The 15,933-nt window shown below is 41.1% G+C and overlaps 1 protein-coding gene across 2 annotated transcripts in view; it reads right to left on the bottom strand.

Moving 5' to 3' along the window:
• dicer1 (dicer 1, ribonuclease type III) overlaps positions 1 to 8,657 on the bottom strand; it is a 32,763-nt gene extending 24,106 nt beyond the window's left edge. The window contains exons 1-7 of one of the 2 annotated variants that reach the window (XM_085440829.1): positions 8,575 to 8,657; positions 5,746 to 5,850; positions 5,398 to 5,599; positions 3,965 to 4,127; positions 3,720 to 3,850; positions 2,810 to 2,944; positions 2,545 to 2,705 (exon numbers count right to left, since the gene is read on the bottom strand). In XM_085440829.1, the coding sequence (XP_085296955.1) occupies positions 2,545 to 2,705; positions 2,810 to 2,944; positions 3,720 to 3,850; positions 3,965 to 4,127; positions 5,398 to 5,511 (704 nt within the window). In that variant the 5' untranslated portion in view covers positions 5,512 to 5,599; positions 5,746 to 5,850; positions 8,575 to 8,657. Of the gene's footprint in view, positions 1 to 2,544; positions 2,706 to 2,809; positions 2,945 to 3,719; positions 3,851 to 3,964; positions 4,128 to 5,397; positions 5,600 to 5,745; positions 5,851 to 8,066; positions 8,333 to 8,574 lie in introns of those variants that run through there. The other variant, XM_085440828.1, reaches the window with a different exon arrangement.
• Between the last annotated feature and the right edge of the window lie 7,276 nt (positions 8,658 to 15,933).

Raw genomic sequence — 15,933 nt, 5'->3', positions numbered from 1 at the left:
GGGTGTCTGGAGTCATGAACACTGACCTTAACTGAGCCAAATGAGGCCTGCAGTCCTTTGGTTGTTGCTGTGGGGTCTTTTGTGACCTCTTGGATGAGTCTTTGCTGCATTCTTGTAATTTTAGTCGGTTCACCACTGTTCCATGTTTTCATTACTTGTGATGGGGTCCCACAGCTTTAGAAATGGCTTTTACAACCTTTTCCAGACAGAGATCTCAATTACTTTGTTTCTCATTTGTTCTGATGAAATATTGGATCACGGCATGATGTCTGGCTTTTGAGGATCTTTTAGTCTACTCCACTTTGTCAGGCAGGTCTAATTTAAGTGATTTGTTGATTGAGAACAGGTGTGGCAGTAATTAGGCCTGACTGTGGCTAGAGAAATTGAACTCTGCTTTCCAAAGATGTGATACACCACAGTTAATTTACATTATAATGAAGGAGTGGGGGTTTGAATTTTTCCCCCCTTAATAAACATCTTCATTTAGAAACTGCATTTTGTGTTTACTTGTGTTATCTTTGTGTCTACTATTTAAATATCGGGAAGGGCGCAAACACTTTCTCACACTATTATAAATAGGGATGGGAATTGATAAGAAATTAGCGATTCCAAATCCATTGTCGATATCGCTTATCGATTAGATTCCTTATCGATTCCCATTGGCTTCACAGAGTCAGCATCATCTCTACGCAGCATATCAATGACAATATATTCATGCAAATTAATTACATGCTGTGTGGTCAAATTTTCCATCTTTGTTGTGATCAGTGTTGGAGTCATTATTGAAAAAGTAAAAAAGGTATTACACAGAACACTTAAAAGTAATGCAGTACATTACTTAATTACACCCTAATGAGTACATATGTGATTTTTCTCTTAGTATTTCAGTTTAGACACAAAACAAAGATGAAAACCAGCACAAAGACACTTCAAAGTGATGGTCACAGTGATTCTACTGTGGAAACACGAACTGGTAGAAACGGAGGCTGCAGCCTGACTGCTCATTAGTTTGTTACCTGTTGAAGTTCAGCAGCAGCTGGCTTCACCAAAATAAAAATAAAAATAAAAGTAACATCTATATTCAGGTTATAGACCACTCCACTATTTTCCTCCTCTCACATGTGAACTGAAATCAGCTGATTGTAGTGAGAGCTCAAGAACCGATAGGCACTAACAATTCCAAGCAACTGGACAACTGGGAACCAGTTCTTGTAGAGAACCCGATTCCCATCCCTAATTAGAACCCTAACCCTATTTTTTGTTTTAAAAACAAAACACAAACAAACAAACAACAAAAAACAGACACACAGTAGCAGCAGTAGGGGTGGGTTTTTATAATCGATTCATCGATTAAAATAGATTCTGTCTTGGATAATGTGAAAATCGATTCATTAAAATCCTGAATCGATTTTTTAATATAAATTTATTTTGCCCGAAACGGCAGAATCTCAGGTGAAACCTCACAAATTTTCAACAACCACCAAACAGCTAAAACAGTAAATGAGAGCAGGAACACGACTTCTGCACAAAGACGTAAACACAAAGCGCGGACCCGCGGATCAGAATCAGTGAGATGTCGCCTTTCTCACCCGACGGCACGGACACGGACACGGTCGGGGCTGAAAGCCGACAGCTCGCTGATTCTGATGTTTCGGCGGGTCCGCGCTTTGTTTTCACGCCCTTTTACGCTGATTCTAAAGCTGTAAGTTTTATCTCTCTCCAAACAATATTGACTGAACCAGCAGCAAAAGAAGATCCAAACTATGCTTCACATAAACATCGTCATGAATTCCTTCTTACTTTTGCTGTTTTGCTTCCACCACGATAAAATCACACTTCATGCACAGCCCTCTCTCTGTACTTCAAGAACAGTTTCCCGTCTAAAAATCTGTTTTCTGCATTATTCGCTTGCTTGTTACGCACAAGTCTACTGTTGTTTACAGGCTGTCGGCCGCTGCTTTTTTTCCCCTTTTACTTACTTCCGAAAAGAAAACCTAATTTCTGCCGTTCAATACTGAACAAATGTAAACTTTTTAAAATTATGCAACATGCAATACGCTTAGCTGTGTCTCTAATAAAACCGCTGTAATGTCAGAGGTAATGTTCATATGTTGATTAATGGTTTTCTTTCGTTTTTGATGTACTGCAGAATATTTTTATAAAATCCAGGCCAGGAAAATCACCTTCATGTTTTTCTGTGTTTTATCTTCAGCTACTTTGACACAAAGACATCTGCTGTGATGCTCACACCTTTGATAAAGTCTTGCGTGTGTCAGCTTCCTTTTAATAGATACAAAAATATGTAAATGTACTGATCTGAATTATAATATTTCTGACTCAAAATTTCCCAGATTCAAATCGAATTGAATCGGTATCGAATCGATTCTAGAAATCAGTGACAAAACCCAGTCCTACACAGCAGTATAAACCTGCAAGTGGCTAGTCGAAGCAAATTTTTGCTGAACCTCATGCTCACCCCAGCGCCTGCTATGTGAGCGCCTTAAGCCGAGGGAAGTGTCAAATGCACGCAGTTATAAGGCTTACCTGTCCAGGACCACAAGATCAGTAGCAGTCTCAGCATTGCTCTTAAGGATTCTTTCCAGATTCTGAATCTTCTGCTCCAGTTCTGATGGGTCACACTTTCCATTCAGAATGGAAGCCGTGAGACCAAGGATACGAGGAGTGCAGGAGCAGCCCTCAAACAGCTGCACACACAGAGGACAACCAGGTCACCCACAATGATTTTGCATGATTCTCTGCCACTATTACAATAAACGTAATCCCATTTCCTTAAAGACTACAATCTCACCTTCATTATCTGACAGTAAGGGTGGTCTGTGATGGCCAGGTGGCAGTCATCAAACACCACCAAGTTGATTTTCGACAATGGTAAGATTTTATTCCTCAGAACATGAAGGAATATGTGGCAAGTCATGACCAGCACCTTACAGAAAGTGACAAGGACAATGGAATAGATTATTACCAACAGTGAGTACAGGATATCTAACTATCAGATATACATCTCTATTTTTCTCTCTCTCTCCTGCTCTCCTTCCTTGGATGTGTATTTGGTGCCATGTATGTAATGTAAATTGTCCACAGCCAAATCTGAACAGTCACCAAACAAAACAAAAACATCTGCAATCACCCTCGCACTCACGATCTAATGACACAATTATCACCCTGTCCCAAGCAGACCCCAGTGAAATCACAGACAAAGTACACTGGAGGATTTAGAGTCCCCCTGAAGCATGAAGGGAAACAGAGTGCTGGGCTTACCATGCCCAATAAGTCAGTGTTTAAAGGTATGAAAAAAGAAATGCAAGTACAGATATTATTTTTATTATGACAAAGTAATGGTGTTTCTGAGAAAAACACTGGCATCAGACAATATTTGCTTAACTGGATGCTGTTGGCTTATTATGTGAATGTGATGACATTCAGGAACAACAATGACCAAAGTTTAACTTCCATCTGTGTTTAAATGGGACCCAGTTTCATATTGTGTACATTCAAAGTGAGTACACTGAAAGAAGCTAAAACAATTAGTTTGTATAAATATGTTAAAAGGGTGAAAAAAAGATGAACAATCTGACATATTATTGTATCCAACCAGTATTGCCCTTCATACAGTTTGTTTTACTCTCCAAGTCTGTGTGTAAAGGAAGACAAACTTGTAAGAGCATCCCAGCATGCAACTAGCATCAGCTTAAGCACACCTGATTTTCTATTATCTGTCGACTCCACTGTTGGTCAGTCCATGCTAAGGTCTCCTCCAGATCTGTATACTCTCCCACACTGAGGTCAGAGTGAGTCCTGACTGCAGCTGCTTGCTGAACTACAGAAGCAGCTGTGGAGCACAGAGCAGAGATACAGAATGACACACAGACAAAAATCAAGCACAATGTCACACCAGCTGAATCCGAATAAACAACAAGTTCACAGACATTTCTGGCACAGGTACCTGTGTTCACTAGAAAAACAGTCCTCTTTGCATTTTCTTGGTAAGGTCCACGTATTTGGTGGGAGAGCTCTTTTGTTAGAAGTACTGCAATGAAGGTCTTCCCTGAGCCAGTATTCAAGCAGACGATGGTATTGCGTTCAAGAGCTGCTTCAAGAAGTTCAACCTGTGGAGGCAGTTTCACATTTAGAGACAGCAAGCCCATAGCAGAACTAGGGACACAGTGACAAAGCACAGTGCTTTTTAAAACTACTGGGGATCACTGATCACTAAGGCTGGGCAGTTCATCAAAAATGATTCAAAACCAACATCCAGAACACTCTGATTAGTGTGATCTAGCACTATTTATAACTTAAATTCTGTTAATACTTCTACCACTAAAATATACTAAGGTGTGTGATGGAATAATTGAACGTTCACATGTCATAGTCCTGAACCTTTTTTTCCTCTGCTTTTTGAGCCATAAGCAATCAGCAAGTATTACTCAGGAAAAGGACTCCAGCATTACGAGTTAGACTGATAACCAGTACGTGGAACTGGTATACATATGTGGACACCCCCCACCGCCCCCCAAAAGAAAACAAAAACAAAAAAAAAACACCTTGGTATAAAAACAGGGTGAAAGACGTCTACTACAAAAGTAGTAGATGTCTTTTAAAATTAGAGTACTGGATTACTTATGACAATTACAGGTCAATATACACATCTCAAAATCCTGAGGAATGACTACACAAGCAAACTACGATATTGTACGCTTTCTTTATCATTAATGTCCCTATATAAGTGTGTTACTTTTTTGTTTTTTATTGTTTTAGGGTTGTTTTTTTTTTTAAATAAGCCATCAAACTGCAAAGACTTACAGATAAAAAAAAAAGTCTATATGGCAAAATATGGCACATTCAAATGACAATTCTGAGTCCTCACTTTCCCTTGTTAATTACAAAACAAAGGTGTTAGTTTCATTGCTTTCCATTGACAGGTTTGTGCAATTAAGTGGCCGTTCGGTAACTTGTCCTAGTCCTGTGGCTGTACCTCTGCTAAGGTCACTGAATGCCTGCTTTGCCGCTTATGCTACTTGTTCAGTTTTTTTGCTACTGGTAGAAAGATGTATGATACTTGGAGCACACTTTCATAGGATTGTGCTTTGTACAACATCAGTGATGTCTGCCTCCATATCTTCAGAAGAGCTGAGCTTTGCTCCTGACAGCAAATGTGGTCGTTTGCCTTCCATGCTCATCCTGTGCTCTGGACATTGCTCAGAAGACCACAGAGTAAAGACTAAAGATAGAGTTGACTGCACTTAGAGCCATAGGAGCCCTTCTTTTTTTTTTAAATTATTTCGTCTAATCAGTTAAAACAAACATAATAATAAGACACACAGGAAATCAGCAGTAATAAATGATCACTCAAATGCTCATGAATTGTAGCCTTCTTGCCTGATATTTTCTAGGTGTATAAATGTTATCATGAATAGCCTCCTGCTGCCATGGAAGACCAAAGAAAGGCCCCATGGGTGAGGTGGCAGGAGTAACAAGCTGTAGGCCAGCCATGCTTCAAACTGGTGGAGGTGAGGGGGCTAAGGCTCCTCCAGTCGTCCACTTTATCTCATTTCGTCATCCTCTTCTTTTCAACAGTTCACTGGCAGTGGACATGAAAAGATTTTGTTAGGGTGCTGCAAATGACAGACATAACATTAGGGTGTTTTAAGGTATAAACAAGTTAAATTTAAGACTTAAGAATGGCTAAGTATATGTTGGAAAATGCAAAAATAAATAAATACTTACTGATAACAGAGACACATGGGCTAGGCAGACAAATGTTAATCTGGGCTTCATGATAAAATATATCTTCAGCTCCTAATGCTTCCCCACATTTGGCTCAAAACAGACCTGAGAAATCAGAACATTGTTATGATCATGTATTTCAAACATAGCTCAGTCAATAAGATTCAAGTAATCTATAAATGAGAATCATTTATTCTGATCCATCAATCAACTACTTTTCAACACATCTTAAACCTGAAATCGTCACCAGACCACCTGACGCTTGCCTGAAGGCTGTTCAGCCCTGGCAGCTATAACCATTCCCAGCAGTCAGCTTGGTGCAGCAAGCATTTCTTGCTATAAATGAAGCAGTTCACATTTGCTTGCAATTTAAAAGATTACAACCTGACACAACAGGCCTGAAGTGAGGTCTTTCACATACACAAATCTAGTAAGTGTTTGAAATTAAAGCAGACCACACTGGTAACGCAAATACTGGAAGCCTTAACATTTCATATACAAGATGTCAACATGCAGGTAGAAAAAAAAAAAGGTTAAGAAAGAAAGAAAGAAAGAAAAAAAGGTTAAGAAAGAAAGAAAGAAAGAAAGAAAGAAAGAAAGAAAGAAAGAAAGAAAGACTCAAATTCTGTAGCATTTATAAACCAAGTGTGGACCTCTGTGTGGCTTATCATGGGACAAAGTCCACCTCAAAAATGGCCACACAGATGTAAACACACAGGTGCATGGTGCTAACTGTTTGGATCACAAAATTGAGGAAGCTAATGTGTTAACCTGCTTACATCTACACAAAAATGAAAAATTAATAATAAAAATGTAAACAATATATCACTGGGTACCTGGAAACCGTATTGACTTTTTTTTACGTTCTGAAACCGACTGCAACTTGTGATGACTAAATGGTTGCCCAGAGTTTGAGTGTGGCACACTCACAACCACTCCTGATCGCAAGGCGATTGCACAGGTTGCCTGATAAGAGGCATTTTTTCTAAAGTAGACTGACAGCAGTCACTCGCAGAGAGAGATTGTTGAAGCAAATAATTGCTAAGTTATCAAAGGGGACAGACTGCCAACATGTTGTCATCAGTCTGAATGAGTCTTTGTCAATGACCAACGCCAGTGTCACAAATGATTTAGCAGACTGACTTTATCTTGTGGGAAGTTTTAGCAGCAGTTTAGGCGTGCTTGACAATCTCATTTTGCAGCCAAAAAACAGAATATAGTAAAAAATATAATTTGCCGTTGAAAAGGTGGTGGTAAATCACAAAACATCTTTTTCTTCTGATTATCCACTTCAGGGTTGCGGTGGACTGAAGCCTATCCCAGCTGCCTTAGGGCAAGAGGTGGCTGAACATGTCACCAATCACAGCTATGGGCAATTTAGAATCACCAGTTAACCCAACCCCACTAACTGCAAGTCTTTGGATGGTGGGAGGAGAGCCAACGCAGACTCTGCACAGTAAGGCCAGATGGTGAATTTGAACCAGGACTCTTGTTGTGAGCCACAGTGCTAACCGCCATGCTGTCCCAGTTTCATCATTAGTTGATCAAATTGAAGTCCACTTCCCAGGTTCTATATTACGTTAAATTGTTACATTAAATCCAAGGCCGAACTCTGGCATTTCTCCACTTGTCAGCAAGTGGCAAAGAGCACAATGTGTGTTGGATGGCTAGTTAGCAGCTAAATGTCACATTTCCACCGAACACCTTCAGACAACCAGTCGAGCTGATGCACACGAACTCGACATTAAATTAGTTTGAGTAAACATTTGAATACTGGTGATTTAAAAACATGTACTAGAAGAAAACGAGAACTTTAAAGTCCCTGGCCTGAGAACTGCTATAAAAGTACAACGATAGCTACTGCTAAGTGTGCCATAGTACAAAAAATAACTTATTTACGTAATGCTGCCTTACACTATGATGTAAAGAACCAAACGTCTCTAAGAACCCGTTAGCATTGTACAAAGCGTTGCCGATTGAGCAGAGACTTGTACAATTGCAATGAAAACCTTTTCACAGCGGCCAAAACAGTAAGTGAACGTAGCATGCCTAGCACACGATAAATGAAAGACTGGGCCTGTGTATTGCGGCGGTAAATGGCCTGGCTGTGTGTTTTTCCTCGTATTGTCCCTGAGCTACAGGCGAATCTGACCCATGGGTTCACTTGAAATTTACAGCGTTAAATGTAGTGCAACATCTGTACGGTTACTGCGGCCACCATGCACCATCATCATGTCAGCCAGCTAGCTAACAGCTAGCGAGGCCAAACACCACAGCAGTATTTTACAAAGAAGAAACAAGCAACTCGACTATAAACTCACCACTGGATGCTTTTCTGATTATCACCTCGATTAGCTTAAACTCATTCGTTGAATATTTTAAGTGCCATTTACTCTCGTCCCGATTTGGTAGCTACTCGTCCACGGGGGACCACTTCCTTTTACCTGGGCCTCTGCTACGACAAAACATTCACGTAAGCTACGCAACCGCTAGTCAAAGAGTGGCGCACCAGTCTACTAACACGAACCAGAATAGCAGTCCCCGTACCGAGCACGAAGTGTGGAGGTCCCCCTCCGACCATCTCAGACAGGAAACCACTAACGGATTTAACTAGACCAAAGCAACACTGAACACCTGTGACACTGAACCTGACGCTGCCCAGTTTACAGGTTATTAATATTTCATTCTGCTGTTGGATTAATCGTTACTACTATTTAGACTATAAATAAACTGTTCTCCCACTAGGAGCTCAGTCTGAGTGGAGTTTTTTTTTCTCCTCCTCTTACCTCATGTAGTGTATTTTCGTTGTTTTTTTTCCTATCAGCCTACCTTCTGACATGTCTGCCCAATGTGATGTTTGTGTAAAGTTGGTCAGAAGGTTCCTTTGTGAGTGCGCATGCGCCATTAGCGTGCTGCCTGCTGTAACCCCTAATTTCCCCCGGGATGAATAAAGTATTCTGATTCTGATTCTGATTCTGAAATAGGTCTGTGTGAAATGTAAGTGAAAACAGGATGCAATGACAGCATTCAGACAAGCAGAAGCCTCGCTACTGGTTTCTTTTAACAAAACCCTGACAGCAAACGTCACCAAATGCTGTGTTCTCGATTCTTACCTGATATAGCATCAAACTGTTGCTTTCACATCTTAACAAATGTTTTCAGTGGGTGAAAAGTACCATAACTTCTCTGCTTCTAAGCCATACCAATGGATGTTAAATAAAAGTAACATTAAAAAAATCTATCATTGAGGATTTGCTGTTTGTTTGTTTGTTCTGGGTTTTTTGTGAAAACAGTGATAGTAATATCAAAATTAAGAAAAGCAATGGGAAGGGACATATAGGGTTTTGGAGCGTGATGTCACGAGAGGGGGCGTGACCAGGTTTTTTGGTCGAGTCGCCATGTTAGTAGGCCAAACAAAGCGAACGTGCTGTGTTGTCGGTTGCAACGTTAGTGGTCAATAAAGAGATGCTGTAAAGCGTGTTCATGTAAACATCGTCGGGTCTGCCGTGATACGTTTACAATGGGACTTGTAACATAAACAAAATACACTTCAGCTAAATACTTCTAATTTATTTTACCAAACAACGAGGAGCCGCACTATAAGGACTAAAGAGCCGCAGGTTGCCGACCTCTGATCTAGAGCCGAGGAAAAAAAAATCAAAGGAGTGAGACCCATACGAGCATACAGAGTTGAGTAAGGACGTGCTGCCCAACTTTCATCGCGTACATATTTATTATTATATGGTCCTAAGTTGTAGTGCATACACTCACAAAATGTTTAGTAACTTCAGACCCCTGCAACAAGCCCAGGTCCAGTTTACTTTGGTGATTTGGACTATTCCATTTCACAGCTGTTGTTAATTTTTTTCCCTTTGCGTTGGCCTGCGCAGGAGATAATCTATTTATCGTTTCAGGTTGTAGTATTACACAACATTTTCAGATCTAATAGAAATAAAATGAGTGTTTCGTAATTCATTCAATTTATTATCTGTATTTATAACTGGCATTATTGTTTCATTCTATTATAGAATCTTACAAGAAAGAGGCAAAATTGTATTCCATTATGCTTTATTAGCTGCTTCGGTGAAAAACAAATCAACAATGCAAAAAAAATAATTTCAAAACAACATACTGGAAAACCGTTATTCATCTCTTGATTGCTTCAATACAACACTTGGGCACATATAAGCGGGACTTTTCGTGGCTGTTTTGATATCGCTGTCTCTGTTAACCGATCAAATCTCGCCGTGGTAGCAGCTTTACACTCGGTATGACCCAGGTTGTTAGAGGGGCCCAGTCTGGATCGCATTCCAGCATTTTGTAGGCCGGTTTTCCTACAAAACACAACAAACATTAGCCCGCAAAGCCACAGTGAACAAAGCAGCATAGCGCAACGAATTCAATTCAAATTAAGACTTATTTGTAACCTACATCAACAATTATGTTATGATAAATTACGTAGTAACTACAACAGAAGACTTACCTTTGTGGAAATGCTTGGAGCAGACTAACATGTGAGCTGGAGTGTTCTGGGACGTTATGTTTGGTCTTCGAATGGCTGCAATCCAGGCCATCCGTCGGCTCTGTTACTTCGGAAACATGGCTCGAACAATTTCTCTTCCACTACGTAATCCGATAACAACGATCTCTTTACCCGTCGGCTTCCCGTGGCTGTCATGCAACCGGCTATTGCAGTTAATAATACAACATCTTCTTGCCATTTTTTGTGTTTCTTTTTATCGCTGTGTGACTGTTTTCATGTGCTAGTACTGCTTGCCACTCGTTCCCAGAATCCTTTGCGGTTTTACCCCTGAATGACGTCACATTTTCAATCTCTATAGAGATCGAAAATATGACGTCATTTCCGGGGTAAAACCGCAAAGGATTGTAGGTACGAGTGGCCAGTGCGCACGGGCCATAGACCCTGTGCACGAGATAATGCTAACCACTCACCACTGCTGTCATGAAAAAAAATAAAATGATCAATTTTGACTTTTGAAGCTTGTAGATCGATTGGTTGTTTACATCAGTCAACACAAGCAGAACTTCATTACAAAATGAGAAGACACATCGGCAAATGTTCAGCATTCAAACTACAGGTGAACAATAGTCAAATGTTTCCAGTTATGTTGATATCAGCTAGCCAAGTACACACCTACACAGCATGTCAACAAACCGTGAAAAAAAAGCCACAAAAAATAAATGTATCGTGCTGGTAAGTATTTCTATACATTAGTATTTACAAAGGGTATGTTGTGACTTACCTTCAAAATTACAGTGGTCCCTCGTTATAACGCCATTCGCCTTCCGCGGCTGCGCTGTTTCGTGGATTTTTTTAGTGCAATTTTGCATGCTTTTTTTTTTTTTTTTACAGTGCATTGTGTTCTGTGTCCTGATTGGCTGCAGACCACTGTCGATCTCCTCCGTGCCCTCTCTCCTGTACAGTACAGAATCGCTACATCAATCGCTGATTCATTGATGTTGAATTATCTCGCAGCTGCTCTATTCCCATGTTCTGGACCTGAAAACAGGGTTTGATCTTTGGTTTCTTTCTATAATACTCGACTTATTTTTCTACAAAGGTTTGAACTTTGAGAGTGTTTAAACAACAGAGAAAAGTGTGAAAATGTTCATGCCTGTATGAGAAAAGTGTAAGTGTGTAGTGAGGGGCGTTACAGTCTTAAAACATCTATAATAATTGTAAAAAATAAAGTTGGCTACTTTGCGGATTTCACCTATCGCTGGTTATTTTTAGAACATAACATCCGCAATAAACGAGGGACCGCTGTATACAAATACTGAGAAATATAGAATTTGAATCCTTTCTCTCTTTTGTTCTGAGATGCGGGGGGAAAAAATATGCTGCCCCGACATCATGCCAGCGCATATTGGGAATGGCACAGGCACTGAGCGGTTTTCTATCGCCCATTTGCTGGGAGTAAGGGCGCCCTCCGTTTGCGAGGTGCGCCTGCTGCTTGCGGCGCAGAGAGGAGAGGGCGGGGCGGCGGGGGATTCTCGGGCTGGCTGGAGCAGCATCTAATAATCAACTCGCAAAATAAAACAAAAGGGGTAAAGGGCTCAATAACAATTTATAATTTACAGTTTGATGATTTAAAGTCTCACACACAACCCATCGAAAGGGGAGGGGGGCGGCTGCTTCCAAATAGAGCGCATTTCATTCATAATGATGTAAATCCAAGTCCATTATCTATTCATGATTTGAATCCTGGGTTGTGTGAAATCCCAGAAATAAACCCGAGACAAAGTGAATCTGTGAACTAAGGTGTAGGTCTATTAGGTTATGTTGTGGTGATCGGACAACATGACGGAGGGACTGGATTGCAGGGTAAGTCCTGAGACACACGGTAGTACAAGAAATCCCTTTCACTGGAAAGAACAGTGACTGTCGCTGCCCCCTCTGTCTTCCAGTACTCCAGAGCGAAGAGACAGGACGGCCGGGGACATCGCTGGGTTTTCTTTGCCTCGCTCCGATTTTAGTGGATTTTAATGCTGTGGCTGACGCCACTGGATTTTTTGTGTTGTTTTTATGTTTTTACTGTGTATTCTCCCTGGCCAGGGGTGTTTAACTGTTTTAAAAAATAAATAAATTGTGAAATAAATTATATTTTCGTAATCGAGTTTTATATTGTTCTTTTGCCTTGGCTACTCCACTGCTCTGTCCGTTTTTTGAGGGGTTGCCCTTCACTTAGAATAAAACCACCTACATATCTGGCTATTCTGAACATGTCAGTGTCCTGTAACCATTCGTCGGTAAACTGGAACTGGGCTTGTTGCAGGGATCTGAAGTTACTAAACACTTCATGAGTGTATGCACTCACACTTAAGACCATATAATTATAAATATGAGCGTGATGAAAGCTGGGCAGCACGCTAACGGCCACTCTTATGCTTGTATGGGTCTAACCCTTTCACTCCTTTGATTTTTTTTCCTCGTACCTTTTTTTTTTTTTTTTTTTGCCTTTTCATCAAGTCTGTCTGTGTCAGACCTGCTGCTTTCTCCTTCGTTTTGTACATAACTGTTTTGGGGGCAAATAAAATGCAAGTAGGGATTAAAACTGCAGAATGAATGGTTACCGGTGCTGGAAATGCTAGCGCTTGATGCAGTGTTTTGATTTTGCTGCCACTGGTACCTACATTGCAACGCGTGCAAGTCACGTGGTCTGTCAATCTCTATACATGTGTTTGTGTGTTCATTTGGCCCCATTGTACTTCTGTATGTTCTCATCCTCCTTTTTGATGTTGTTATCTGCTAGGCTTTGGTCTTCTGCTCCTTGTCTGGTTTTTAACCATCTTTGATAGTGTCTCCTATTGGAACTTGGAAACAGGACCATGTTGCAGACTGTACAACGGTGCCCCGGAGACTATTCAACACATACTAGAAGGGTGTGAAAAAAAACAAAATGTGGTCCCATTGGTCATGAGAGGATTAGGAGACAAAGTCTCCTAAAGCATAAATGCAGGAGACATTGTCGCAGATTTCAGACACAACATCTCTAGTCTAGAAAAAAAAAGTCATTATCATATACTACACATTGAGAGGTTTTATTTGATATCACTCTCTTATTTATTTTTTTTAATCTTAACTCTTCATGTTCTCCCTGTGCTTCTTTGGAATACATTGTAGGAGGAGACCAGGTGTTTCCTACCACATACCAAAGACATGCTAGGTCAAATATGCTAGATTAATTGGTGATTCTAAATTGGCTGTGTGTCAGGGTCCTCTGAGCAACTATGGACTTATGTTATATTATATATGTATTTTTGGTGTTGCTGCCACAACTCTGTGTGTGTGTGTGTGTGTGTGTACACGTGTGTACAGATGCCGGTGTTTCTGTGAACACAGATTTGCGGGCGCCTTCAGGCCCGGTGGGTGTGGCCCTGTTGGTACTGGCCACACCCGAAGCCACACACCTGCTGCTGATCAGGGCTTGTCGGGGGAGCTACTTAGGAGAGTCTCGGAGCTCCCACTGACGTGGGATCATTGCATGAGACTCCACGTTAGTCACCCAGTTTAGGTTTAGTCGTTTAGTGCATGCCTGCTATTAAGCGTCCTGACAGCTGCCGCTATTGTTTCCCGCAGGAGGAGCATAGGAGGCCCCAAGGGCAGCGAGCACCGGGAGTGCAGACACGGAGCAGAGAGCACAAGGAGGACACGACACGGGAGTCTCGGGAAACACGGGGACTTATTGTTGTTTTGCACCATACACTGTAAATAAACGCACTGTTCGCACACCGAGCACTGCGCCTGGGTCCTCCTTCCCTACACCCCCACAGTCTGCCATGCCAAACCGTGACACTATGGGTGTGAGGTAGACAAAGTAATTCAGGTATATAGACTAAAGCCCTGTATGAATTTATTTTGAAATGTGACTTGTAGTTTAAAGAGCTTCATAACACCTCGGGTGAGCACAGCTGGTGCCCAGCAGTTACCTGCTAGTCTAGTCACTGAGCCTGGTATAACAGATTTCTCAGTGTTTGACTTGGGACCAAGTTATGGACTTTTCGAGAATGTTTCCATGCTTTGGCTAGGTCTTGTGTGGCTGAAACTGATTATGAACTTTTAAGTAGTTTCCATGGACAGTGATGTTAAAAGTGTTTTTCGTGTGGCCGAACGGACCCCTTTCAAGACTGAAAGTCTGTCCTGTTGAGATAAAATTATTTGAAGTGCCTCAATAATGCTATGCTTTTATTAATAAGTGTTATAAAGTTATATAGTATAGTATTAAGTGGACACAGCCCTGAAAAATAAAGGCATTAGACTATGTGTCCTTGGGGAGTGGAATGCTGTAGACTCTTGCTCACGCTTGCCTGGGAAAAAGTAGATAACAGGGGACCATCTTCTAGTGGAAAGTTACTGAGACACTGTTGTTTAGACTAGAATGAGAGAGCTTCCGTAATAAAACTGTTAAGCCCGCATCACCATTTTGAGAACCACAGCAATATGTCATGCAGGACGCATCTCCCTTCTAGAAGTACTGTGAAAGCGAAATAAAGTGTTAAGTGGTCTACTGAGCTGTCACAGTCTGCAGGGCAGACCGAGTGGAGAGAGTGAGGTGGACCCAGGTGCAGACACAGATGAGGAGATGAAACTGAATCTCAAACGAAAAGCGAGCTTTTATTGTGGCTGAAACAATGACATGACAAAAACAGCCGGGACAGAGATTAAACTTAACTAGAACCTGAACTGGAGAACAGTATGACTAACTATGAGAACTAGGGAGACTATGGTTATGAGGACTATGAACAAGATTCAGTGCAGATGCATGAAAAAAACCATGAGAAAACCTTGACTTGACATAAACACTAAGAACGTGACCTGCAACGAATCTTGAAAAAAACACTTGACATGACCTGAGGGACGAAACACAGACGACGCCACACTGACAAAGAGAAACACGGGGCTTAAATACACAGAGGGATAACGAGGGGAACTAGGCACAGGAGGAGCTGGGAGTAATCAGAAATGACAAGACCAGGAGGAAGCAAAACTCAATACATTGACAAAGGACACCGACTTTTAAAGTAAAACAGGAAACAATTCACAAAGACGCAGACTTAACACAGGACTAAAGCTATACTAAACACGAGCGTACAAGAACAAGACCCTTAACTGAAACAGACGAAGAATAATAATAATCAACAAGACACAACCAGAGATTAAGAATAGCCCATAATACAAAATCAAACCAAAAGATAAGAACTCAAAATGCTGGGTCGAAATGACCCAGAACCGTGACATGAGCAGTGTTTTGTCTTCCATCGGATGCCTCTGAGGAATCAAAAGAACTCTGTGAAGTGTTGATATTTAACAACTGGGGGCTCATCCGGGATTGCGATAGGCTAAGGAAGACAGATTGGGCAGTCTGGGGGCTCAACCAGCAAAGTGAACAGAGGCCCGGGTCATTTTCAAATAAAGGTAAGCACCACCTGTTAAATCAAAGTGTGCATATTGGAGCTTATCTAAATCGTCTGTTTCCCAAGTTGTTTGAATTCTCAGTGTCAATTTGCTGTTGTAGACAAAGAGGCGGTGTATGATCTGTCCCACTGCGTTAGAGCAACTAAATTGTGGGTGTAATAAGCCAAGTAAACCAATTGGCTGTTGTGGATAGCGACTGAAAAGAGTAAGAGTAATTATTAGGGATGCACCGATACCGGTATCTGGTATCT

This window comes from Copadichromis virginalis, linkage group LG19 (assembly GCF_057382275.1).
Source record: "Copadichromis virginalis isolate Kocher_CV1m ecotype Utaka linkage group LG19, C_Virginalis_male_GT1.1, whole genome shotgun sequence".
Lineage (NCBI taxonomy): Eukaryota > Metazoa > Chordata > Actinopteri > Cichliformes > Cichlidae > Copadichromis > Copadichromis virginalis.
This window is presented reverse-complemented; position numbering and strand designations above follow the sequence as displayed.